The sequence below is a fragment of the Serinus canaria genome, chromosome 2 (genome assembly GCF_022539315.1).
Source record: "Serinus canaria isolate serCan28SL12 chromosome 2, serCan2020, whole genome shotgun sequence".
Taxonomy (NCBI): domain Eukaryota; kingdom Metazoa; phylum Chordata; class Aves; order Passeriformes; family Fringillidae; genus Serinus; species Serinus canaria.
Window position 1 is genome coordinate 68237518 of NC_066315.1, and position 26190 is coordinate 68263707.

General features: G+C 48.0%; 1 protein-coding gene across 2 annotated transcripts; it reads left to right on the plus strand.

Moving 5' to 3' along the window:
• Positions 1-2262: 2262 nt before the first annotated feature.
• Positions 2263-18005, plus strand: IRF4 (interferon regulatory factor 4). Of its 2 annotated transcripts, none has more exons than XM_018926194.3 (9): positions 2263-2575; positions 4170-4467; positions 4929-5115; positions 5866-5954; positions 6488-6629; positions 8403-8510; positions 9813-10166; positions 14104-14216; positions 16162-18005. In XM_018926194.3, exons 1-9 carry the CDS (start codon positions 2382-2384, stop codon positions 16303-16305), a joined length of 1629 nt encoding a protein of 542 aa, XP_018781739.2. In that variant the 5' UTR covers positions 2263-2381; the 3' UTR covers positions 16306-18005. The 2 variants fall into 2 exon arrangements, with proteins under 2 accessions (XP_018781739.2, XP_009090400.2); XM_009092152.4 differs by having other exon boundaries at positions 4173-4467.
• Positions 18006-26190: the final 8185 nt, after the last annotated feature.

A 26190-nucleotide genomic window follows, 5' to 3' on the forward strand; every position in this document is an offset into this window, starting at 1 on the left:
GAGTAAACTGCTGGGTGCAAGAGCATTTAATATGTGTGCCCCACGGCTCTGCACTGCCCCTTTCTGTAGGGACCCACTTCAGAGAGCCCTTGGCAGCTGCTTGACATGACATCTGTCTCTCTTTGTTTTTGTACCTTGTGTGCAATTCCCAGGTGAGTCAGCTGGGACTTCAGAGGGGTTTGGTGAAAGCAGAAGCCATCTTTTTCTGCACCGAGAGCTTGTTAGAGACTGTTGAGAAGAAACAGTCACTTTTCCTGGCATGCCTTTAGTCAGTGTGACCTTAAGAGTGTGAAAAGCAGGGGGCCCGGCAGTGACTGCCGTGGTTAAACAGCAGCAAGAGCATTTTCACAAGAGGACTTCAGGCATTAACTCAGAAAACTTCCATGAAGGCAGCAGAGCTTTTCGGTAAGGTCTGAAGAGTCAGGCACTCGCAATGGTGTGGAAAACACCAGAAATGGATGAACAGGCTGAGAGGTGCTGGGGTGTTTGTGTTACTAGCAAGGCTGGTTAGGGAGGAATAGTCTCTTGGGATATGCAAAAAGCACCCAGTGATGCAGCGTTTAGTGGGGACACCACAGCTGAGTTATTGATCAGAGCTTTATACTTTGCAGACCAAAATGGTGGTCCTACATATTTTTGCCATCCTAAATGGAAATGGGTGATGTCCAGAAACACTGAGTAACAAAATCAGCAAAGCTAATGAGATTAGAATGTCTTACTCATGAGAAGACTGATTTGCAAAGGCCAAGTGTGCATGTAGGGGTCTGGCTTTAATCATCTCCTCCAACATTTAGGCAACTGGAGACAGTTTTCTAATAGAGTTCTTGCTGCACAAAGCAAGCAACCAACCAGCCAGATAATTTCCTACATAGGTACTCTCTGGGGATTTTATGACTGACTTTATCTTCTCTTAATATGCAACTTACCTACCTCTCCATCTATACATGGATTTCTTTGGACAAGAGCAACTACTTGTTCTTTTTAATATTCTCCAGTATTTGAGAAAGAAGGTTTTTATTTTTTCTCATTAAGGGTTTGACCTAGTGCAGATCCAATCTGCATGTTTCACCCTGGTCTCAAATTTGCTGGTTTAAAAACCACAAAAGAGAAGACATGAGAAGTGCTCCTTTTACGGTGATATATTTCAAGATGGTTTTATACTGAGTGAAATTACAGCTGGCACCCTGAGTACCACACAGTCTAAACCCTGCAAATTGAAATTGGATTTCTAGTAAGTCTTTCAGATGCCTTTTGGTAAAGCTGTGGTTACTGGTCTTGATTTATGGTAGCAGTCACCTCCAGTACCAAAGAGGTATTCCAATGTTCCAAAGGTGCCTTGGCTCATGACTGAAATGATTTCTCACTGGCCCTGACAATGCTTTTTTTTGGAGAATGAATGGTGTGTTACAAACCCAATACCTGAAAACGCCTGCACTTCTCACTTCTCCCTCCGAACGCGGTGATAATTACATTTAAATTTCAGAAGATGGCGTTGAAGATTTGCAATTAATATCCTAAACCTCCGGCGCAGCGCGGTGACAGATTCTGTGACCTGAGACGTTGCAGCAGAGAGGATGTGGATGGATGTGCGCTGGGGACGTTAGAACAGACCAAAACCAGAGTGTCGTGGTACGACACATGTGCTTGAAACCCGAAAGGCGGTGAGAGAGACTTTCGTGCAAGCCTGGAGCTCGCACCTTCATCCATCAGAGCCCACCACGTTAGGGCAGGAGGCTCTGGAGGCAGGCGAGCCAAGGGGCTCCAGCCCTGGCGCCTCAAGATGGGCTTTGCGGAGGCAGCATCCCCTGGGCCCAGCGGGAGGGAGCCGCTCCCGGCCGGAGCTGGTGGCTGTCCCCGCTCCCGCGGCTGCCGCCCCGTTGGGGCTCGCTGCCTCCGGGGCCGGCGCCGCTGGTGTTCCCCCACCTTGCCCCCAGTTCACACCTTTCGGGCTGCCAAACACGGAGCAGGCTGGACGGGGAGAGCCCGAGCCCTGGGGGGGAAAGGAGGCGGGTATGTGGCTAATTTATCCCGGCTCTGTGGCCCGAGCAAAGAGGGGCTGGGTCGCAGAGGGAGCCGGCCGGGGGGGACCGACCCCGAGCACGGCGTGGGCCGGTGGGCGGATGCCTCCGCGTCTCCCCGAGCATCCCGGGGGCCCGGCCGGCGCCGTCTAGGACGATTCTGGTGGGTGTAGCGACCTGTGTCTTTACAGTAAAAGCCGCCCGGCTCTCACTGGTAGGAGTTTCCCTGGGCTATTTATGTATGTGCGTCTGTCTGTAAAGATTTAAAAAAACCCAACCCAGCGGGGACGCGCAGGGCGCCGGGCTGCACGCCTTGCCGCCCGCAGCGTGTTTACCAGCAACGGGTATGTGTCACTGCCTCAGATGTTTTCCAGCTCGCCAAGTCCCCGCTCCCCTTCCCCTGGCTCCACCTCCGGGCCCGCCTCCCCCCGCCCGGCACGACGCCCTCCATCATATAAAGAAACTTCCCGGTGCCGTCGGCCCAGTCGCTCTGCGCCCCGTCTCAGCAGCCGCCCGGCAGTCGGCGGCCCCTGCCCGCTCCCAGCGCGGCGACAGAGGTAAGCGAGGGGCGGCCGAGCCCCCGGGACCCCCAGCCAGCCCCCGCGGGCTCGGCGCTCCCGCCGCGGCACCCGGCGGGCCGGGCAGGGAAGCGGGGTGGGCGGTGCGGGCGCCTCAGTTTCCCCCGGTGGGCACTTCTCCTGTGGCTCCTTGTCGGCGCCTGAGCGAGCCCTTTTTTTTTTAATTATTTCTTTCTTTCCCCTTTTATTTCTTCCCCCGCCTCATTCTATTTTTTGCTTAATTTAAAGCAAAAGAAATAACACCCGCCCGTTATCTGCTCTTGAGGTGACGGCGCGCACCGGCCCCCAGCCCGGCCGGTTCCCGCTACCCTCGGGAGGGTCGCGGGAATGTGTAGAAGGGATCCGCTTCGTGCACATATGTGAAAGGGGGGGAAGCGACTTTTTTGGGGTCTTCGCACGAACTCCTACGGGCTCGGCGCTGGGGAGCCGAGGTCCCGAACGCGCCCCATCCCCCCAGACGCACCATGTGCAAGGGAGATGCCTGGGGACCGGGTTTGGTGTCCGGGGGGATGCTGCCCCTGCGAAGACGTGTAACGGGTGCGGAGCGGTGCTGCCCATCTACCCACAGCAGTGTGCGCCTGTCTGGCAGGGGTCTCGGAACGGCTCCCCATGGGTAGAGGCAAAGATTCCTGGGTGAGGAATCGCTTAATTTTGTTAGATGTAATAGGGAGGTGGAGTAGGAACCCCCCAAACTAAGATTTAGGGCATTCAAGCATTTTCCAGATCGGTGAGACAAACCTGACGCCAGGTCCCCATCCCTGGCGCCGGTGTCCTGGAGTTCGCACCTTCCCAGCGGGTGCCCATCGCTGCGGAGCCGCGCCGCTCTCCGTGCGCGCCTGCGCCTCTGCGCGCAGCCGTGGGGCTCTGTGTGGTGGGCTGCCGGCTCCCACGTCCCTGGGGACATAAGTGCCCTTCTGCCGGGCTCTGTGGGCTGCTGTCTTTCCACTTTTATGTATATGCAGCGTATAGATTTGAATGTTGCTATGTGTGCGTGCTGGGAGCAGTTGGAGGGGTAGATATGTATAGGACATCATGTGTTCAAGTGTGTCTTGCTGAAGGGAGCTTGTGAAAGCTGCTTTGGTGTTATAGATAGATGCCATATAAACCCTAACTGCGTGTGAAGCCCTCCGAATCGTGTGCGTGATATGTCTGATAGCACATATGTGCCCCATCACGTGCGAGCCTGTTTTAATGCGACTTTTCCCTCGTTTGGTTGAAAAGTAAACTCCCAGTTGAACTCTCAGCAGGACAGGGGAGCTGTGCCTTAAGTCACTTACAATAAAAACTTCAACGACCGATGTCTGTTCATGCATAACAGTATCGGGACAGGGGGAAGTCTGTCAGAGTCTGCAGCACAGGCAGTGCCCGGGGAGGGCCGTGGGGGGCTGTGCCCAGTTTCCTGAGGCTCTCTACCGTGTTTCCCGGGGCCCCCAGGGCCCCGCTGCGTGCCATGGCTGCTGTTTGGTGCGGTCTGTGTGGCATCAGGGACTGGGCACCGCTGGTGCAGACCTAGCCCAGCGCTTAACCTGTGGGTTGGCCTCTCCCCACATCCTGCCCATTTCCCCTTCCTCAGCAGCCTCCCAGAGAGCCGGTGCTTGGACGTGTGTGGAGAGGTCAGCTTGGTGGGGCACCCCAAAACCCCCCGCCCAACCTCTGACACGAGTGGCATGAACTTGGAGCCGGGCGAGTGCGGGATGAACTCAGTGAGCTGTGGCAATGGGAAACTCCGCCAGTGGCTGATTGACCAGATAGACAGCGGCAAGTACCCCGGGCTGGTGTGGGAGAACGACGAGAAGAGCATCTTCCGCATCCCCTGGAAGCACGCTGGCAAGCAGGACTACAACCGGGAGGAGGACGCCGCCCTCTTCAAGGTAAGGCTCAGCCTGGGCTTGGCATGGTGGAACGCTGGCAGGGCAGGAGGGGTGATCCTCACCATCCCATCCTTGCCACCTGCCTCTGCAGGCTGGTTCTGCTGGTGGGCTGCTGCTGGACAGTGCCTGGCTGTGCCCTGGTGTCCCTGTGTTTGTGGGACAGCCCTCCCTCCCCCAGTTCTGCGTGGAGCTAAATGCTTCTGGGACCACAGCACATCTGTTTCCACATTCATTCCCCTTTCTTATGCCCACTGAACTGTTTTTTGTACCTCACCATGCTGCTATTTTACAGCCTAAACCTGTAGGGGGTAAATTCATGAACAATTCATGCACATGTAAGCACACACATGTATGCTGTTTCAAACATTGTGCCTTGTACTTGATTCTTTTTTTTTTTTTTCTTTTTTTTTTCTTTTTCTTTTTTATTTTCCGGCTCTTTTGATTATCTGAAATGTTTCCAGGCTTGGGCTCTTTTTAAAGGAAAGTTCAGAGAGGGCATTGATAAACCAGATCCCCCTACCTGGAAGACAAGATTAAGGTGTGCTTTGAACAAGAGCAATGACTTTGAAGAACTGGTGGAGAGAAGCCAGCTGGACATCTCAGATCCCTATAAAGTGTACAGAATAGTGCCAGAAGGAGCCAAAAAAGGTAAAGCATCTCAAATTCCCTGTGTAACAGAATGTGAAAATGTCTCATTGCAAGCATATGAGGACTGAAGTGTGCTTTTCTGGAATGACCCTGTAGCCTTTTAAAGTCTTTTAAGGGACCAAAATGAGGGCTCAAGTGCAGCTTGTTCTGGTGACTTGAGAGGCTGCGTCTGCAGGAGAACTGCTGGTGTTTGAGTTGGAGCATTGAAAGGGAGCCCCTGCAGGAAGATGCAGACAGGCGCCTGCACATCACTGGGGGAATTGCTCTTTTAGCTGGAGCCTCCCTGCCAGTTCTGTGTAGTGAGAGCCAAGCAGGCAGCTCAAGGGACAGGCAAAAAAAAAAAAAAAAAAAAAGGCATGCTGGATCTAGGTTCTGAATACAGGGAAGAGCAATTTTGGGGCAGACAGTAGGTAACTGCCTTGGGGAGAAGAGCTGGGAGTGAAGGATGCCCAGCCTGCAGCCTCCAGGGCAGGGGCAGGGAAGGGGCAGGCTCTCCAAGAGGGCCCCGGTGCCTTCCTGTGAGAGGAGAGGCTTGGCTGGGACGCACTGTGCTGTGGGGCACTGCAGAGCCCACAGGGACAGACTGCCCAAGGGTGGCCAGGGAGTCCAGTCCCAAGTGGGCACTTGAAGGAATTTTGGTCCTCTCTCTGTTCAGTGGCAGGTTGTATGGATTTGTCTTTATTGTGCCGATTTCAGATTTCCTTAAGATGTGGTTGACATAATTTATTTTCATCCCTCTGGTGAACGCAGGTGCAAAACAGATCAGCATGGAGGAACAGCCATTAATGATGAACCATCCCTTTCCAATAACATCTCCTTACACTGCACTACCATCCCAGGTATGGCATTAGTTGAGTGTTTTGATTGGTGCCTCTGTGCTATGTCTGTCCTTGCTGGTGGGGCTCTCAGGTTCTCCCTGTGAAGAAACTTCATTATGAGAACTGAGAAATTGAGAAGCAACTTTTCTAATGTCAGATGAGGCCACAGGGCAATTGATTTCCCTTGGTGTTGTTTATCCCAGAGTAATAGCTCTTTTCTGTTGGACAACAGTTCCTAGTGCTCTGCCATTCTGTTGGTGCCAGAATGCGAGCACCCAATGAAGCCTTGCTCTTTCAAGCAGACATTTACCAGCAGTGCTTTGACTGCCTTTTGTTATTCCACTCCTCTTATTATTTACACCAGTGGTGAGAAACTCATTTGAAAGCCTCATTGGTGGTGGTGGCCAAGTGCCATCCGCGTAGCCTGGGCACAGCTCAGACCTCCATGGGCTTTGGCAGGGAGACTCAAGGAGCTGAGATGAGAGAGCTGATGCAACGCATAGCATTAGTTCTGACAGCTGCCTACTGAAAGAATACCTCGTTAAATTGAATAGGTGCCGAACTACATGGTGCCCCATGAGCGGAACTGGAGGGAGTTTGCCCCGGAGCAGCCACATCCCGACATTCCGTACCAGTGCGCCAGCATCCCCTTCGCCGCTCGCGGCCATCACTGGCAGGGGCCCGCCTGTGAAAATGGTAAGACACCCCTGTTTAGGGCTGCTTGCTGAGGCTGGCCACCTGGAGGAACCCCAGATTCCTCAGGCTTATTATTTGTGGCTTTGATTGGAATTAGCAGATGTGGATGTAGAGGAGTGCTGGGTTCCCTTGAAAGGGACCCACCTTTGTCCTGGCTTGTATCCGCTGCCACTGCGTGTGTGGTGTGTGGGCTGTGCAGTTCTCTGCATTGATAGAGATCAGCCCCCAGAAGTCCTCAGCTGTCTCAAAGCCCTGGGCAATAAAGAAGGCAACCAGCCCTCACAAAAACCCCAAATGGGAACATATGTTCTTTAGCTTTTCTCTCTGATTTTGGACTTTTTGAGGCACACACCAGTGAGGTTTTCCCTCCAGCCTTGTGGGTTAGACTGACATTATTCTCCCTAGGGGAAAGCTGGAATTATTACTTTATTTTAGTGCTGTGGCAGTGGGACAACTTGTCATGGATTGAGACTCTCTTGGGGCCGGTACAGCAGAAACAGAATAAAGGAATGTTTCCTTCCCCAAAAATCTCACAGTACCAGAGCCTAACACAATCATGGCTTTCAAAGCTCTGCATCTGTAGGAAAAAGCCCAAATTGTAAAAAATTGGCAGCGCTGAAGCTTGCAGGGAATAAAACGTAAGAGAAAGGGAACTGTGTGCTGTAGACCCTTGCAGGGTAACTCACCTGAGGATGCAGGCATTTGCTTTGTGAGGAGAACCACCTGGTTCAGAAGGGCAGGAAAAGATGGGAAGCAAGAAAGGACCCTTGGAGTAGGTGCTATATTTTCAGAGGACAGCTGTCTCCCTGTTTTGATGCAGAGATCTTTGGATCTGCTAAAAAGTAAATACTCAGTGCACTGTAACTTTTGCTAGTAGTATATTGGAATTATTAGGCAGTATGTTTTGCTCTTTAGTTGAGTTATTTGCTAATAAAAAAAATCAAGGTAGCAAGCTCAATGAGCTCTGCCCTGAAATACATCCTCTGCAGCACTTCCACACATTTGGATCCTTTGCTGAATTTGTAGGCTGTTGTTAGTGGTTGATAGTGTGTTTCTCACTGGGCTGTAAAATGCATCAAGAGATGATGGGTGTTTTTTATCCCAGTTACTCCAGCTCCTGATTGTGGTGAGTTTTGCAACTGGGAAAGGTAAAGTGTTCTTGTCTGCAAGTCAGTTGCATCATCCTCCAAATGCCTTTATTGGCATTAAGAAACAGTGGGAGTACATCAGTTGTCCATGGTATAATCCACTTACTCAAAGGCATCTGTTGGAACAGTTTAGTTGTTCTAAATAGTAGTTCTGCTAATAAAACCCTAATAATCTTCTGCTGCACATTTTTCTTCACCTACATTTAAACAGTGTTAATCCCAGCTTTATTATTGTACCCATCATGAGTAAAGTTTTTTGGAAATAGGAATTGTTTCATGCAGGCGACTTTTAAAGAGCACTGTAGCCTAGTTAAAAATGGAAATTATTTCTTTAATGGAATAACATGTTAAGTAAGGAAAAGGACTAGGAGGAATACAGAAACACTAAGGGATTATTTCATGCAGACCCAATTGAAAGTATAGTCCAGGTAACATCTGGAGTGATTGGTAGAGTTGGCCTTCGTGGAGGAATTGGGAAAGAAGACCTTTTTAAGAAGAAGGGGAAAGAGAAAGAGAGTGTTCCTGTTGGGCCCAGGAAAACTCACTTTTGCATTGCTGTGATCTCTGCCCTAGCTTTTTCTCTAGGATTTAGGCCTCTGTCACTGACTTTTGTTTGTGAAAACAGGTTGTCAAGTGACAGGAACCTTTTATGCTTGTGCTCCTCCTGAGTCCCAAACTCCTGGCATCCCGATTGAGCCAAGCATAAGGTCTGGTGAAGCCCTCGCTCTGTCAGGTAAGGTCCATAACCCCCCAGGCTTCCTGGGGAGCTTGACAAGAGACTCTCACTTCTGACTTGCCCAGGCACCATCTCTCCTTTCAGACTAAAGGAAAAAAGAAGAAGAAAAAAAAAGCAACCTCTTTAATGAGTGAATTTGGTTGTATGGTTGTAAGTCTGTTTTCTAGGATACTTAAGCATTTCCAGCCCCAGCTCCAAGGGATGGAGGTGGTTAAAGCTTATGGAAGTACTTTGCTAGCTTGTGGTGTTAGTGCTGGGTTGCTTTGGTGAGACACCAAATCAGGCCCTCCAAGGGGAGTTTGGCAGTTTAGGAATGTCAGTGACTTAAGGCTCAGGTTTTCGTTTGGGAGGATCCCCCCAAAATGTGTAGTGCTTGTAGTGCTCCTGTTGGTGCCATCTGGCCTTGCTCTGCTTTGTTATTCCTGGTGGAAAAAAAAAAGACATTCAGGAAAGAAAAGGGAAGTTGTTCATTTCAGCCAGGTTTGCAGATGTCTGGATGCTGGGGAACTTTCTAAGTAATTTTTGGAAAAGGTGTGGGATTGTGCTTTTCACGGAGATAGTGGATAGACCTGCAAAGTGCTGCTTGATGGGTGTCTTAAGTGGGATTGTTCTCCTGAGCCAGGGTCAGTGTGGGTGTGTAGATGTGTGTGTCTCTGTGTGTGTATGTGAACATACATTGTACACACATGTATGCACTATAGGTATTTTTTTTCAGTGCTGTGTGAGTTCGTAGGAGTCAGCCAAGTGGACCAAATGGCCATTTGGAAGCAAGGCAGGGGATTTTGGGTACAGCCCTCTTGGAGCTGGAGCCAGCAGTTGCTTTTCTCCAGGCAGCTGAGTGCAGCTTTGCAGGTCCCCTGTGCAGGAGCCTTTTTTATGCAAAGTGGGGGGAAACACAGCTACTTCCCTGTTAAATCTGGGGAAGTGTGCTGAGCCGGTGGGTTTAACTGTGACGTGAACTTGGAAAATGTGACCAACATCAACTTTTTCTGTGCAGATTTTTTCTTTTAAATGGAAATGTGAACTTGGTGGGATTTTAGTTCCTACCAAATTCCCACACATCAGTAGCCCTTTTAATAAGATGAGAGAGCATTAATGCTGCTGTGCCCCAAAAATTTTACTATTTATATTATTTTTATTTTTTTAACTAATATGAACTTTTGGATGGCGCTGACCACTGGTCTCAGAAGTTTTTTGCAGACTTGTCTCTTGGCCTTAGCACAGATCTGAAACATTAAATATCCCAACTAATTTATCACAGCAATTGTTTTTTGTTTGTCTGTTTGTTTCTCCTTGTAGACTGCCGACTCCACATCTGCTTGTACTACCGTGAAATACTGGTGAAGGAGGTGACAACTTCCAGTCCTGAGGGCTGTAGGATATCCCACGGCCAAAGCTACGAGGTCAGCAGCCTGGACCAAGTTATCTTCCCTTATCCAGAGGACAATGGCCAGAGGAAGAACATAGAAAAGCTGCTGAGCCACCTGGAACGAGGAGTGATTCTGTGGATGGCACCTGATGGCCTGTATGCTAAGAGACTTTGCCAGAGCAGGATCTACTGGGATGGGCCAATGGCGCTCTGCAGTGACCGACCCAACAAGCTGGAGCGGGACCAAACATGCAAGCTCTTTGACACTCAGCGCTTTTTAGCAGGTAATTCCCACTATGGCCTTGATACCCTTTTGGAAATGTCACCTGGTCACTGTCCAAGTCAGCTTTATGGGAGTGCTCTTTTCATTAAAGTGAGAATTGCCCCTTGATACTTCTGGGCAAATGCAGCCGAGGGGTGCTTGAATCCTGAGTAATCTTATAAATTCCTGCTCTCTGCACATTCAATGCCCCTGCACAGACCAGCAGGAGTCAACTGAGGCTCAGCTGGTGACACCCAATCTCTCACATTTCTGTATGAAGCATAAGGAGGAACCTAGCAAAATAGTTTTTTCCATAAATTGACACAGAAAACTGGATCCTCATCTTGGATTTGCTAGTCTAAGTCCTGGGTAGGTCAGTGGTCTGCACTTGCACTCCTCTCAGTTTGACCCAGAGCAAGCCTGAGGTCTTGCCCTGACTATACAAATTTCAGTAGCAAGCCTTCTTTTCAGTCTGTGCCAGTGTCTAAAAGATATCTAGGAATTCAAAAGGGTTTCACAAACTCTGGAATTTCAGGACTGCCTAATATTCTGAGCAAGGAGGCGCATTCCTCACCAGAGCTCTCTGGAAAGGTCTCATTTTGCACAGGGCAGTGCAGAGGAAGCAGGGGAGTGCTTTAGGACAGTGCCTTCTCCTTACAGCCCGTGAAGGGAAGGGGCAAAGCTTCAACCCCACTTCCCAGCACACCTGCACAGTTAGAGAGAGGAGAGCTGTCCACTCAGAGAAACTGGTGGGGGATGGTCATTGTCCCAGAGGACAGCTGGGGCAGCAGGAATAGATACTGGTCCTTTATGGGTATTTCTGGCATCACTTAGAGGTGAACTAAGTTGCTGTGGTTTGGTGTGTTTTCTTACTAGAACAGGGCATCAGCACTGGCATGATACTCTCAGGGGAATAATGCCTTGCAAAATTTAAAAAAACCCCAAGAAATGAAATCCAAATCATCAGTTTTAGCATACTTTATATTCCAAGGTTGATACTCTGTCCTAGAGAAACAGCCAAGAAAAAATTGCATTTAAAGAGAGAAATCTTATATAGATGTGAGAATTGACAGTTAGAAAGGGGAATTTGAGGTCAGGCATTGGGTTGGGCTTCAATCACATGCTAATTTAAAGATGTATAATTCTGCGCCTGGTGATGGTTTTGGAAATCCCTTTCCCTTTTCTCAGGTGGTTTTTTTTAGATGTGCTCTGGGTTCTTCCAAATGGTTGACAGGACATCTCTTTTTAGACCCCTAGCCCCAAGGATAAGCTCAAGCAATAGTTATTTTCCACCCCTCCTAAATTACTTATGCACCAGTGCCCGTGCAAACCCAAGTGTGTGGTTGCAGTCACAGTCTGTGGCGTGTGCAAAGTGAGTTTTTGCATGTGAAGTTTTTTTGCTCAGTGAAGTTTAGAAGTGAGTTGCCATGGGCCTGACACATCTGCTGTGTTAATTGAATGTGCTGAGGTTCCAGCCTGCAAGCATGCTCAGGGATTCCCCTACGCTGGGAAACTGGGACTCCCCTGGGAAGAGAGGCAGATGATCTCTGCCAGGAGAGGCAATCATGAACAGCAGAGAAAGGGACAGATGCAGAACTGCTATGAACCAGCCACAGCTCTTGGGAAGCCACTGAGGAGCTGAACCCTACGATGCAAACTGCACTGGAGCACTGGGGCCTGTGCTGAGAAGCCTCTGCTGCTGAGAAAGCTAAAATGGGGCAATAAATCAGAAACCAGGGGAATGGTCTCTGTGGAGAGAGATAAATGCATTGCAATTGTTGTAAATTGGGCTGGGTGGAGGGGTAGAAGAACTGAGGAAGAGAGCTTGGAGTGTGAGGATGGCAGCCAGAGAACAATTGGTGGGACAGAAGAAGTGGCAGCTGGAGCAGGAGTATCAGGAGGTGGGAAGGGTTTGGGGAGGCACATGGGGAGCCCTTTGGTGTTGCATGATGCACTTGGGCCTGGAAAGGAAGACAGAGCTAGCAGAAGGTTTTGGAGGATCACAGGGCTGAACTCAAGCCATGATTATCCTGGTGCTGGGAAAGAAAGGGCTTTCTTCTCCAGGTCTGTGCTGTGGGCACTCCCACGGGTACTCAGAATTTGGAGAATTGCTGAGGCCAAGTAAAACAAGGGAAAGAGGAAGTTGAAAGAAGTTGCACATCAGCTGGATTGGTCTTGGGTGGGTCGTCCTTCTTTGTCCTGTAGCAGCACGGAGGGAAGCAGAGTCCCTTGGAAAATATCTCTTCTTTCTTGCCTTATCTCCAGAGGGGCACGGCACACTTTAGGAGTTTCTGGGGAGACTTTGGAGAAAGCTACATTTTAGTCCATGTTTTAAGCAAGCTTCCCATTATTTTCCTTGTTTAACTGGCCCTCTCAGTAAGAGTAGTAGTCCAAGCCAGGGTTGGGATAGCCACTGAATCCACACCTTGGTCTGAAAAGCTTGCAGTTAGAGTAGGAATGGCAGGGGTGTATTTTGGGAAAAGATGCATTTGTCATGTCAAGTTCAAAGGCTCTCCTTTCCCTTTCTGGCAGGGAAGGTGCTTCATTATAATTCATTTGCTGTAATATTAATTGCAGCTTTTTCCAGAAAGCACGAGCAGGGTTGTTAATTAAAATGGAATATTTACCTATCAGCTGTGTAGAAACACAGCACTCAACACACACTTTAGCAAGGATATTGTGTTAGATTGAATTTTCTCTTTTCTGGTTGGAAATGCAGGATCAAAACACCAACATTTGGTCCACAGCACTGGAGATTCTGGTCTGAGTGGGAGTACCTTATAAAGGCTTCCCCTGCTACTTTTCACTGGGGACTCTGACTGTGAGAATAATAACATTTCATCATTTCACTTTGCACAAGGTTATGGGTCAGCAGAGAGAGTGCAGGGGCACAGAAGACACAGAAAGCTCTTTTGCTGGCTCAGTGCATGGCTGAAGTAGAGCCCTTTCCCCTTCCTTACCTCAGTGTGATAATGACAGTGTGACAGTGACCTTACCTCTGTCACTGTCTGGCTGTGGCTAATTTTTGTGCCTGGCAGTATTTTGTGTCTCTGGCACTACCAAGCCATTTCAGTGCTGCTCTTGTGTGTCTGCTTGAATGGTTCCCTTGAATGGTACCAGCACTGTCTGCTCCAGGGGTTCTGCTCTCAGGGTCCCATAGAAGTACCAGCTTGGAAGACATCTTGGTTTGTGCATATGGAATTAATTGTGAGGCAAATTAACGGAAAAGTTGCAGTGCTGTATCCAGCTCCCCCTGATCCGAGGGAAGGTCTCCAAACCCAGTGCCTTGTGCTTACCTTTTGTCTTTTTCCTGACCTCTCTCATCAACCCCTGGAGTTACTTTATCTTCTCCACTGTGCTCCAAGGTCATCCACAAAGTCTGTCTTACTGGCCTGCACTGGTTTTGACTGGAGCAGGGTTAATTTTCTTCATAGTGGTCCTTGTGATGCTATGGTTTGGATTTGTGACCTAAACAGTGCTGATAACACAGGGACAATTCAGCTGATGTTGAACAGTGCAAGCACAATGTCAAGGCTTTCTCGTTGTCTCATTCTGCCCTCACAGGCTGCAGTCTGGGGTGGACAAGAGTCTGGGAAGGGGCACAGACAGGGCTTCAACAATCCCAGCTGAGGGATATTCCATTGCATATGACCTTGTGTTCTGCAGTAAAACAGAGCATGGGGGAATTTGCCAGAGGTTACTGTTGCTTGGGCACTGGCTGTGTGTAGATCAGCCAGTCACGAGTGATTGCTTTTTCCATCACTTGTTTTTCTTTGTTTTGTCTTCTTTGTTTGTTTCTTTTTACCCATTAAACTGTCTTTATCTCAACCCGCACTTTTTTTTCCTTTTGCCATTCTGTTTTTCTCTCCCATGCTGGTGGTGGGAGTGAGTGAGTAGCTGTGTGGTGCTTGCCTGTCTCCCCTGATTATTCCACAACACGGTACTTTCTCTCTTCCCAGAGCTGCAAGCCTTTGCTCACCACGGACGCCCGCTGCCGAGATATCAGGTCGCTCTGTGCTTTGGGGAGGAATTTCCAGATCCACAGAGGCAGAGGAAACTAATTACAGCCCATGTAAGTAGGATTTCTGCCTTACCTAAAACAAGCACACTCCTTGGAGGATGTGAATCTGCCAGTCAGGCTTTTGTGCCTCATGTAGATTATGAGGGAGGTAGTAAGTTGTTGAAGATGCAGCACTTTCCAGAGCAAGGTGTAATCCCCAGATCTGCCAAGGACTCACTGGAATCCCTCAGTAGGGCAGAGCACCTGATTTTTCCCTCTCTACAGAGCATTTTGTGATCTGTTGCAAATCCCATCTAAAGCTGAAATGTACCTGGAAGTGCTGGGCTGTACTGGTATCACCAGCAGCCCAGTTGTGCAGCTGCTTGAGCTGCCTGGCCACTGCAGGTTGTGGTGCTTTTACACCCACTGTGCCTGAAGGTGCTCCAGAATCCCAGCTTGCACCTCAATGGCCTCAGCCCTTGGTGGGATGCAGGGGCTGCCTGTGCAGCTTCAGGGTTCAGTAGCTGTCAGGCTCGTGGGCTGGCTGACCTCAGTTCACACACACTCAAAGCTGCTGTTTCGGGATGCTCTCTGAGAGAGGGTGATGGTGGAGACTGAGACCAGGTACTTTCTGAATTGGCTGTATTGGCTCATAAAACCACAAGAGAGGTGGTGATGCTCACATTAGTGGCAGGGCTTCACTTACTGTATCCTTGAGAAGAAAACTGGTGTCTCTTAAATTTTTCGAAAGCCCCTTCAGTAGCAGGATGGGTGCCAAGTCAGATTCTGCCATAAGCTGTGGCCTCTGCTTAGGTGTGTAGCTTTTGTGCTGCTACACTGCTGACACTGCTGCCTGGCAGATCTCTGGGGTGGAAGTTGAGAAGCTCACAAATCCATCCTGAACTGTGCAATGAATAGTTAGAGATGGTTGCCCATCCCTGACTCCCCTTCAACTTTTTCCCATTCTTATTTTGGCTTTCCAGCTTTCTATCCCTGCTTCGTAGCATCCTCCCTCCAGCCCCCTTATCCATCTCTTGTCCTCGTATCTTCTCTGTGAACCTGTACCTCCTGCTCTTTCCAGAGCTTTGCTTCCCCTCTGCCAATTGCTCAGCCTGCTCATCCTCTTGATCTGTCCTGGCTTGTGGGCTGGTGGGACTCTCCCATCAGTTATGCTGAAAGCTGCCTGGGGCACCTGTCCCACTGCCTTCCCATCTCCACCTTGGCATTTATTTCCTCCAAAACAGTGCCTGTATCTTTTAATATGGAGGGATTGGCTGACCAGCAGGAGAGGGTTGTGGACAAGTGTCATCCAGCCTGTCCTTCACTGAGAGTAAGGAGAGCTTCAGGTGTTTGCTCTCAGTGTACAGCTCAAATATTTACAGTCAGAGCCCAAAGCCCTGAGAGGGAGTGGTGGTTTCTGAAGAGACAGAAGCGAAGGCAGTGTTAACTCATACAAATCCCTCTTGGTGGTTGAACAAATTTCTCATCAGAGCTTGAATGAACAGAAACAAAAGTAACCTAAAATGTTAGGTTGAAATCTGTCTTCAGACACAGTCATTTGGCGACATATCTCAGCCTACCTGAGGGCTCCAACATTTCAAGTTAAGTCCTCAAAGTACTTTGCAGTGCAGACAAGACTTTTGGCATGTTCAACATGTATTTAAACACTTGGAGTGGCCATGGGCATGAGTGTCCTGTGGGCATTGCTCACAGCCTGGGGCTGGCTAAGGGGATGCAATTTTTGATACATCATTTGTGTCACTGCTACAGTCCCTTATAATGAAGGTGGTGAAGGTAAGGAGTGTGTGCAGGTAGTGAGACCCTTGGCAGCAGAACTAGGCTAGGCAAGACCTAGTTTAAAACAGAGATTAGTGAAACCTCTAAAATTGTATTCCCATTCCAGTAAGCGGAACTGTTCTGCCCCGACTTGTTTTTAAGTTAAAACCACCCTGAATAACTTAGATGAGGAGCTTGAAGTTTTGTCACATGTCTGATTAACATTTTGTCTGTTCTTAAGGTTGAACCAATGTTTGCCAGGCAGCTGTATTACTTTGCTCAACAAAACAGTGGACATCTGCTGAGAGGCTATGATTTACCAGAACTTGTGACTAGTCCAGAGGATTATCACACATCTATTCGCCATTCCTCCATTCAGGAGTAAGACCCTCAGAAGGAGTGGTTTTAAAGGCACTGTTAAGATTGTGCAGAGTGGAAGATCAGATCTGGGTCACGATTTGGACATCCACAATCCCAGCTGGATGCGTTCAGGGGTACAATGATAGGAAAGTGAGCAACTAGGACAACTGTATTGTACAATAAAATTGACGGGTCTTCAACATTTGGATGCTGCGTCTCACATGGGGTTCCACTGTTGCTGAGAATTAACTCGAAACTGACAAAATGATTGCTGTGTTTACGTTTGCTTAATGTTCTTGGCTTTTGAGGACCGATCCTTACCGAAGACTTAAATCCAGAGTTTACACTGTTACCTTTGCAGGGCTATTTATTTTGGATTACTGATCTCAGGGAAAGTACATAAATTTGCAGTGTTCCCAGTTTGAAACTGTAGCTACTGTAGGTGGGTAGCAAATGTAGATGGTTTATTGAGAATAGCTAATACATGTATGTGGTTATAAATTTAGATTCATAAGTGTGATGCCTATTTTCTTGTATAGAATATTTCAGTGTATTTTTTGAAAACAATGCAATTCTTCAGAGACATATTTTTTTAATGCCTGACTGACACTTGTCCTGACAACGAATTTTGTTGCTGCCATTGTTGTTATTGGATTAGCCTCCATGATAGCAGTTTCTAAAGTAATGCATTTATGGTACTGTGTTAAGAAGAGTGACCGTTCATCTCCTATTACCTGTGAATTTAGTGGATTAACCACTAAAATTCTAGAGTCCCAAAGAGCAGGTTTATAAATAAATTGTTTTTTCCTTATAATTGTAAGCTACTATGCATGCATTATACATACACATATATATGTACGTATGTATGTATGTATGCATTAGAATTAAGTTGACAGACCTTGCAAATAGCACAGGAATGGTCCAGCTATCCCTTTTTGATGTCACATACATAAGCCAGGTTAAAAAAAACACCACCCATGACTTAGAGCCAGCTCTGCTGTTTGTGTGCACTTGCAGCTTTCTTCCAGTGGTACTGAAATGAATGTGAAGGGAGAGCTCAAGGAGAGCAGCATTTAGCCTTCTGTACTGAGGCAGTCAAGGAAATACTTGTTTGAATGTTTGCAGAATTTGATGCAGTTTGCAGCTTTCCATGGTAGGGTGCTGTTAGAAGGACAAAGAAGTCTGTTGGGTGTGTGTGTCAATGAAGTTTCCTTGCTGGCAGGCAGACCATGTGGTCTTAGCAGCTTTCACTCCAGAACATGATCCCCCTGTGCTTAGCAGACATACTTCACTTGACTTCCTAAATGAGGAAGAAAAAACGGTACTTGGTCTGGCAGCAGACTTGTGTTAGGGACTTTGAATTTATACATCTTAAAGATGCATACACTTTTGGGATATATTATCCCCCTCCTTCTCCACAGTGCCAAGCAGAATGAACAGATCATTTCTACTTTGTTACTTGAAGGGTTTTTTTGCCTGGCTTAAAGATTTTTGTAGGGGAGGCCTCTTTCTTAGACATTAAAAGCAATGCTCTAGGTGACCATCTGAGATTCGCTTGTGCTTTTGTCCGGCGCGTACATTTTACTGAAAGGGACTTCTGTGTTCAGACTTAACTGGTACAATACAAATATTTGATGTGTTTTTCACTTTTTTTCTAGTGGTTGTTGCTTCATATGCTCATTGCTTCAGCTCACCTCTTGGAATAAAGTTCTATTTCCCTACCAACTCGGTGCGTATGTGTTGTTTTCAGTAGTGGGACAAACCTGACGTGTGTGGTTCTGCACTGTGAACCTGGGCAGCGCTGCTGGCTGTCTATGGGGAACTCTGTTCTGAGCCAAAAGTGCAGAGAAAGGTCAAAAGGTAAGGATTTTTGTTTACGGAAATGTCTGCAATATTAGCCACAGGTAGCAGAAAAAGGGAAAATAGGGAGGTTCCCCTTCAGCTGTTGGTTTCCAGGTCCGTGGACAGTACAGCAGAGCCCCTGCCGCTGGGGATCTGGTGCTGTCATGTTCTGCCTCTGCCCCTCCAGGGCTTCTTGGGCTGGGGACCAGGCTGGTACTCTCCTGCCCAGCCCAGCATGTGGGGATCCTCTGACTGCCACTTAGCTTCTGGTTGTTAGAGTTTCCAGTGCACTTTAAAGTGAGTAAAGCTAGGAAAGGGTGTGAAGGACAATGGTAAAGTGAACTAAAGTAGCGAAGTTGCAAAGAAAACAGAGTTTACCAGGTAGCCCCTCTTTGCTGGAAATCAGGGTCCTGAGGGGTTTTGGGTGCAGGAACTTACAGAGCAAGCAAGGTGTGAAATAATACAGTCACAAGATCTGTAAAGCGTCTGAAGATGGGGGGGAGAGTATTTTCTCTTTTTGTGCAGACTCCTCTTGACTATCAAGGTGCATTATAATTTTTGGCTTTGGAATGTGCTTTTAATTATTGTCCTTGGAGTAGCATAATTTAAAGCCAGCAGCTATGGAGAGGGAGGGAGGGAGGGAGAAGAGCAAGAGGCACCATCTAATTTCTGGCCAAACACAACTTGCATGGAGGAATGGTGCAGGGGGGTGAGTGGAAGGAAAATCAAGCTGTTATTTGTACCATAAATTGTTTTGCAACTTAAAGCTGCATCTACTTTTGTGACCATTTCTTGCTGTTCAAAATAACTATGAATCCCTAAAGTAGAGAAAAAACAAAAAGCAAACAAGAAAAAAAAACCTGGAAACATTTTCTCCTTTTAGTATCTTTTTTTACAGTCGCTGCGTGAAAGCATTTGAGGTACTTCCTACCTCTCTTAAATTCTGTTTATAGTTTCTGAGGTCTGCTTCCTTCCTGTTATGTTTTCGGTGGCGTTGTAAATGACGTTTTACTCCTGTCAACACTGAAGGCATAGCTGTTTTTTTTTTTTCTCAAACGTTTTTTGTGTCAGTATTGGTTTTTCTGATTTTAATACAGCCACAGTTGCAACCGTTTCTTGAAAGGAGTTTGTAGCAGAGAAGCACCTTTATTCCAAATTTGGTTCTGCTGAGTAGTTTGTCTTTAAACTGTGTTAGCCTTAGAGGGGTTGTAGGTTAACCAGAAGCAAGGAGATATATTTTAAGCTGAAGTACAGTGTAATGGGTTTTGTGGAAAAAACGCAGGATTCACGTGAAAACCCCTGTGGCCTTTTAGATGGGCACATTCATGGTGTTTACATCAGCGTTTGTCAGCAGCGTGGAGGTGGGGAAACACCACCCTCGGCACAGGGCTTTCAGGAAAAAGTAAAGCATCTTCTCCTGCACGCTCTCAGATCGCTGTCTGTGTATACTTGTAGAGAGGCAGGAGGAAAGGAGGAGGAGGAAAGAAAGAAAGAGAAAGAGCACTCACCAGAAAGGCCAAGCAGATTGAAACAATCGTATCTCCTTTCCCAGGCAGAACTGAGTGTCAAATTTAGATGAACTTGGATGGAAAGATAATAAAGATTGCCAGGGTGGTTTTTATCTGAACTCTGATCTGGCTGGAGTAGGCTGAGAGCTACTGATTTTTGATTTAATGCTTATGGGTTTGGTTGGCTCTGAAGAGATGTCAACAGGTCCCTGTGACTTGGTGTAGTTGCAAGGTAGCTGTGTGCAGCCATTCCAGCACTTAACTTTCAAGTGTGTAGTCAGGTAAGCACATCCTTGTTGCATCCCAGAGGAGTGGTCACATCCACTGTGACCCACAACCAGCTCCACTGCTGAGCTTCAGGAGCCAGCTGGCCCAATGCCTGTAGTATGCTCCATGCCCTGGCTGTGCTGAAATGACAATGAAGGAGGAGCTGACTTAGGTGTCTCAGAATAAGACTCTTACAGCAATAGATATTAAATAACTTATGAACCCACTGACTGGATGGGTTGTCGTTGTTCTTTTGCCAGCTGGCAATAGGAAAAGGCAATCATCTGTGCCCAAGTGGAAACTGAAAAACAGGCCAGATTCCTTGGTTCTAGGTTTGGACTTATTTTTCTGCTTGGCCCTAGCAGAGGCTGACTGGACAGCTGATAGGTCTGAGTGGTTCTGCACAGGGTGATGTTTCACAAAAAGGCAATTATCAAGGATGATGAGCCCAGTCCAGGTTTCATCTCTTAGACAGGAGTAGTGCCTGGTAAACAATGGCAATGAAACACAGGACTTCATTTTGCAAATGCATTTTTATTGTTTCTGCCCAACACGGCTGCCTTGCATGTCTCTGCAGGCAGCTGGCAGCCTCCTGACGCTCCAGCCACAGTGCTGCCAGCTGAGGCCAGACCTGTTGTGCTGGGTACTTCTCTCAGATCAGTCTTCCAGGCTTCAGCTATCATTTCCTGCTCCCTACAAAAGACAGGTCATGAATTATGCAGAATTCTGTCTTCTAAGCTAAGAGAATAGACAGATCCAGGTGACTTTTCATAAACCACAGCTAATGCATTCCCTCCATATTTCTGGGAAGTGTTTTCATCTTTGACCCTTAGGCTTTCTGTGTTTTGATTTTGAGACCAGCTTCTGAATTCTTGCTCTAAGAATGTCTGAAATCCAAAAACTTACAGGCTCTGGTTGTCCTGCTTACCTTTCCTAGCCAGGCAGAAATTACGTCCATGTAGTACCAATGAAACCACCTCCCAGAGGAAGTTCTGTGAATGTCCATGTGAGCGTGGTGAGGTTAGAGCAGACACTTGCATCCTACCTGAAATATGCTTTCCAAGCTCTCCTGGCTATGTCAGTGCAAGTGCAGTGTGTACATGAAGCACATTTCATCCCATCCTCACCATATTGTTCATCTTGCTCCTTTTCACTTCCTTCATGAAGATGTTTCAATCTGGATCAGACAGATAGAGAGCCCTGATTTCCTCAGGTCTGCAAGATGCAGATTCTCTCTGACCTGGGAATGGCCAGCGCAGCACAGGCAGTGGTCAGATGCTTTTAGGTTCAAGCACTTCTGTGTGTCTCCAAAATGCATTAGCCTGTCATTGTCCATGGATAAGTCCTACTCATATATCAGGGACTATTTATCTCATACAGTCTTATGCCTTCTCTTCCTGGACTAATACTAATATGACCTCAGCAAATGGTCATCAAGAAATTCCCTTTTTTCCTGGTGGTTACAGCCATCTAGTAATGTGCATTGTTAGGTACCTTGTTGTGGTCTAGCTAACCCTTTTGACTCTCTCTTGGGTCCTCTATCGGTTTTCCTCTACACTGGCAGCAAGACCTAAAGGCAGACAGTGCCTCTTAGTTGAGCATGCCAAGCAGGACAGGGCACAACCTTTGAAGGTTAGTCTCTAGACAGCACCACAATTCCTGGAATTGTGACTAGGATGTTCTTGTGTCTTCCCAGTTGTGATTCTGACCCTCAAGCCCATGACTGATCAGCAGAATATAATCATGGTGATCATTTAAGCTAGGCTTTCCTGTAGGAAGCTGGTGTGCAGCTTCTCTCCACCCAAGCCACCACATTCAAATTGCAGTTTCTCAAGGTGATTGAATCAATGGTTTCTCATGCTTCTGTCAGAGCCATTCATAAGTGTCTCATAAAAGGAAAGGCTGAGCATTTCTAGTTTCCAGCACAGAATATATAGCCTCCAATAAAATTGCTTTTAGAGCTAGATATCCTACTTTTTTCCTTTCAGACTTCTGAGTTTCAGGATTTTATATCCTCAGAAACTAAAGTTATGGGTCAGGCCGTGATACATCTCCAATAGCTCATTTTCATTTCCTTTTTTCACACATGATCAAGAGGTTTAGCCCTTCTCATGACTGCCCCCTCCCACAGAAAAAAACCCATGCAAGAAGTAGTGAGAGAGAGACTTCAAAAACAGGGTGAGTGACTTCATCTACTGTGGAGACGTCAGTCTCCAAGAAATAGGAAAGGTCAGAGCTGTTTAGAGCAATGGGGTTTTCACAACTCAGCTAAAAAACCCAGACTGTGTCTGAAGAGTTCTTGGTGCCCTCATCCTTTATCTCATCTTTCCCCAAACTGGTTGGTGACCCTCCATCCAGAGAACTGGCCGCTCTGTGGTTTTTAACATAGATTACCATCCCATGTTCCATTGCTTAACATGGACTTTCCAAAGGGAAGTGGTGAAATGAAAGACAGATGTTTGCATGGGAATATTGTGAATCCTTTTCACCCTTTAAAGCTAAACACAGTGTTTTCTTCTTGAGCTTCTTCCACTCCCAATATAATGGAATCCTGGAAGTTTTTATTGCACCATCTTAAACATTTTATTATTTGAACTAATTATCCGGTTTGGTTGCTGAGCTTTGTACAACTGTCTGTGTGGGACAGAGGCAGAAAGGCCCTCTCGGTGGTGAGTGGCAGGAAGCTGGAGGAGCTGGGAGCTCTCTGTGCCTGGTGCCGCAGGTCAGGGAGGGGGTTTGCCTGGTGTCACTGGGCGTGGATGCAGGTCACCCGTACCGCAGACAGCGCCAGCCTGGAAGATGACTCTGAAGTCTCGTTTTCCTTTAAAACCATCGCTCTACAAATAAAATGGCTTACCTGCAATCCCCACACAGTTACAGGCACCGTTTAAATATAGCATCGATGTCTATCTGCGAATTACAAGGAAATGAATAAATCGAGGCGACGCGAACCGCAAGAAGGAAGTTGAAAGCCTGGAGCTGTGATAGGCTGCGTGTGCCGAGGGACCCGGTCCAGCCCGCACCATCTGCTCCAGAGGTGACACCGCTGCCGGACAGGCCAGCCCGTCCCGGCTCCCCGGCACGCACTCCCCCGTGCTGCCGCTCTCCCGGGAGCTGGCCCACGTGGAGTGGGCTGGATCTGTGCCCTGGGGGCACCTGCACCCCCGCAAAAGCCAAAGGCACCCCGTGCGCCCGGGGTCCCAGCCGCAGGGAGGGGGACGGTGCGGAGTTTTCTGGAAATGAATGAGTTCATTTCTGGGAGGCAGTGGTGGGGGGTGCTCCAGCACCAGGGGAGCGCAGGGAGGATGAATGCAGGAAGTTGAAGCGTGACTTCTGTACTGCTTACCATCCTGCAGCCTGCTAGCTGCAGATATCTGGCAGAGTTTTTTGGCCTGGCTTCATTTTTATATTGTGAAGGTTGATTACTCTTTCTGATTGCAAAATTTATATCAAAGCCAGAGTCATTAGGTAAAAAATGAAGATATGGCATACTGTGTGTGTGTGTGTGTGTCTGTGTGTCTGTGTGTCTGTGTGTGTGTGTGTGTGTGTGTGTGCAGCTAGCAAGCCACCCTCACCCTTCTTCAATAATCTTTTACACAATTGGCAGGGTTTATTCCCGTGTGAAGAAGGTGCTAATGACACCCCAAAATTTTGTGAAAATATTGGGCTGGGGAGAGGAAACCTGATCAGGTGCAAATCAGCATCTGCTGCAGGTTCTCAACACATATTAGGTACCTAATTTTTTGGACTCCACCAGGGGAGGAGTGTCCACTGATGCCTTGTGCCTTATTAATCCCCCAAACACTGCACTGCAGGTTAATTCTGCTGCTCCAGAACTCCACCTAACCTGGAAGGTCTTGTGGAAAACCGAGCACATACCCCAAGGGCCAAATAAACCCATTTCTCCTCCTTCCACGTGCCAGGTGTTCCCAGGATGAAGGCTGTAGCTCTTGGCACAGACAATCCTTTCCCCTGGCCACCAGCTTGGGTGGTAAGCTGACTGTGGGCAGGGGAAGGTGAATGCCCATGTGCAGCCTCTTCTTCCAGCCCCTCCGGCACGCCCCTGTGGATGGGATAGAACTGAAGTTAGTCTAGCAGAATGTAAGGATCATCAGCACTCTCTGTACCATTCCAGCCAAATTGTGTCTTTCCCAGGAAAAGCTCTGCATCTTTGGACAGAGGAGGCAGAGGACAGTGGCTGCAGGCATGAGCCCAGTGAATGGAAGGACAAAGTGTGGAGAAGGACAGCAGGTAGAGGGCAGTTCAGTTGCAGGTATAGCTGGGGCTCATTAGAGCCATTTAGTGCGTTCTGCCTTTTGCAAGAGTCTGAAGTAGAGAAGTGGGTTTTGGCCAGGAGGAGAAGTCAGCTAGTTCTCAGAAATAAGGCAGCACGTGCAGACATGGGGAGCAGGAAAGGCATAAAAAAATGTAAAAATAAAAATCTGTGTATAAAGACAGGTCTTTCGCTCAAAAAAAAAAAAAAAAAAAAAAAAAGCTAAAAAAAAGAAGGACAAGCTAAATTTGGTTGGGAAAAGAGGTGGACAAGTATAACAGGTATAGAGGTATGAGCTGCTGCTTGTGGCCACACAGGGTCAGTTATGGGGGGATGTGGGGGGAATGGGAGCTGTTATGAGGGCAGGTCTGGAAGAGCTCAGTGAGAGTTAAGAGGGGTACCATAAGAGAGTGGGTCAGAAGCAAGCCTGGAGACCATCCTAGGGGAGGATGGAGGAGGAAAAAGGGAGTGAAAAGGCTTCCTCAAGGGGCAGCTGTGGGCCTTGGCCATGAGGGAAGGTGACAGTGGGCTGCTAAGTGTGGGGTAAGTGAAGGGCAAGGGGGAGTTTGAGGAATACAGAGTAATGAGTTGTGGTTGGAATAGGGGAAGAAGCTTGAGGAAGAGCTTGGAGGGAGAAAAGGAGCAGAAGGCAGTGCAGCAAGAGGGATGCTGCAGCCACAGGTGCTCTGGCAAGCAGGAGGAAGGAAGGCCAGGAAAGAAGAAGAGGATGGAGGATGATGATGGTCAGAAGTAAGGATCTGGTTGTGTTTAGAGGAGTCAATGTTAGGTGGCTGGGTCCAGAGGAGCTGTAGAGGAGGGTTATTGGAAGGCCTTGCCAGAAGGCTTTCATCCACACTTGGAGAATGGGATAAAAGTAGCTCATGAGCTGGGATAGAGTGAACCAGAGTAAACCCTGTGCTACACAGAGATGAAATCAGGAGACTCAGAGCTGTTGGAGAGGACCTGAAGGATCTCTGTGTAGAAGGACAAGGAGAGGCTGAAAAAAGCAGCAAAGCCACAGCCAGTGATATAGCCAAGGTCACGGCAAGGCCAGGTGGAGAGACAAGAAGATGATGCTGAGGGAAAGACAAAGGTGGCCATAGAGAAGGAACTGAGAGCCCAGAGATCAGATAAGGAGCAGAGCATAGCCTGAAGAACGTTTTTAAGAGGAGTGAAAGTTAGCAAGTGGTCCTGATGTGGTGAAGCCTTAGTGAAAGTGGGATGTTGAATATTTCCTCGGTTCCTCAACAAAGTCAAGCTAAGCTTCCTTGGCTTCAGGTAAGTATCTCCCCACAGACACCCTTGTGCTCCTTCTCCTGCCCAGCCATCTCCAGCTCCATGTTTAGAAGTAGAAAGTGAAGGGTATTAGTTTTGAACAAAGACAGTAGTTCCTGTGCAGTCCACCAGGGAATCTTACCAAGACTGCCATGGGTTTAATGGGCCAAGAAGGCTGATTTTAAGTAGTGAATTGTTCAATTAATCATTGATTTTATTGTCAATTATGCAAAAGCACAAGCTGCCATTACCAGTCAACACTCCTTTTCTGGAAAGCCCAGTTCCTTGGACTGCCATTGCCATGACCATGCTCCCAGCAAGAAGGTGTTGCTGTGGGCTGCACAGGTGCAAGGAAGTGCTATGTTCCCAGAATGCATGGGATTGCTCTGGATCACACAGTTCAGCAGACATGTTCTTCCCTTTCCATGAGCACGCAGCCAAGCCTTGCACATCGATTGTCTCCGTCTTCCCCCTCAGATCCTTGCAGCCTCTCTGTGGGCTGGGCTGGGGGAACCACTGCTCGTTCCCCCCATCCCATGGATGGAGGGAAGAGGCTAAATGCAGCAGGCAAAGGTCACCTACCTGATGCTTGAGATGGATTACCGGGACAAGGTCTTCTGCCTGGCAAGAGGGAAAGTTAACCTGCTCCCAGGGTGAGTGGGGAAACACCTGGGGAGGTTTGCTAAGGGGCGAATAAAAATCTGGGGTAGGTCCAGAGTAAAGCCATGATTAAAGGCTACTCAAA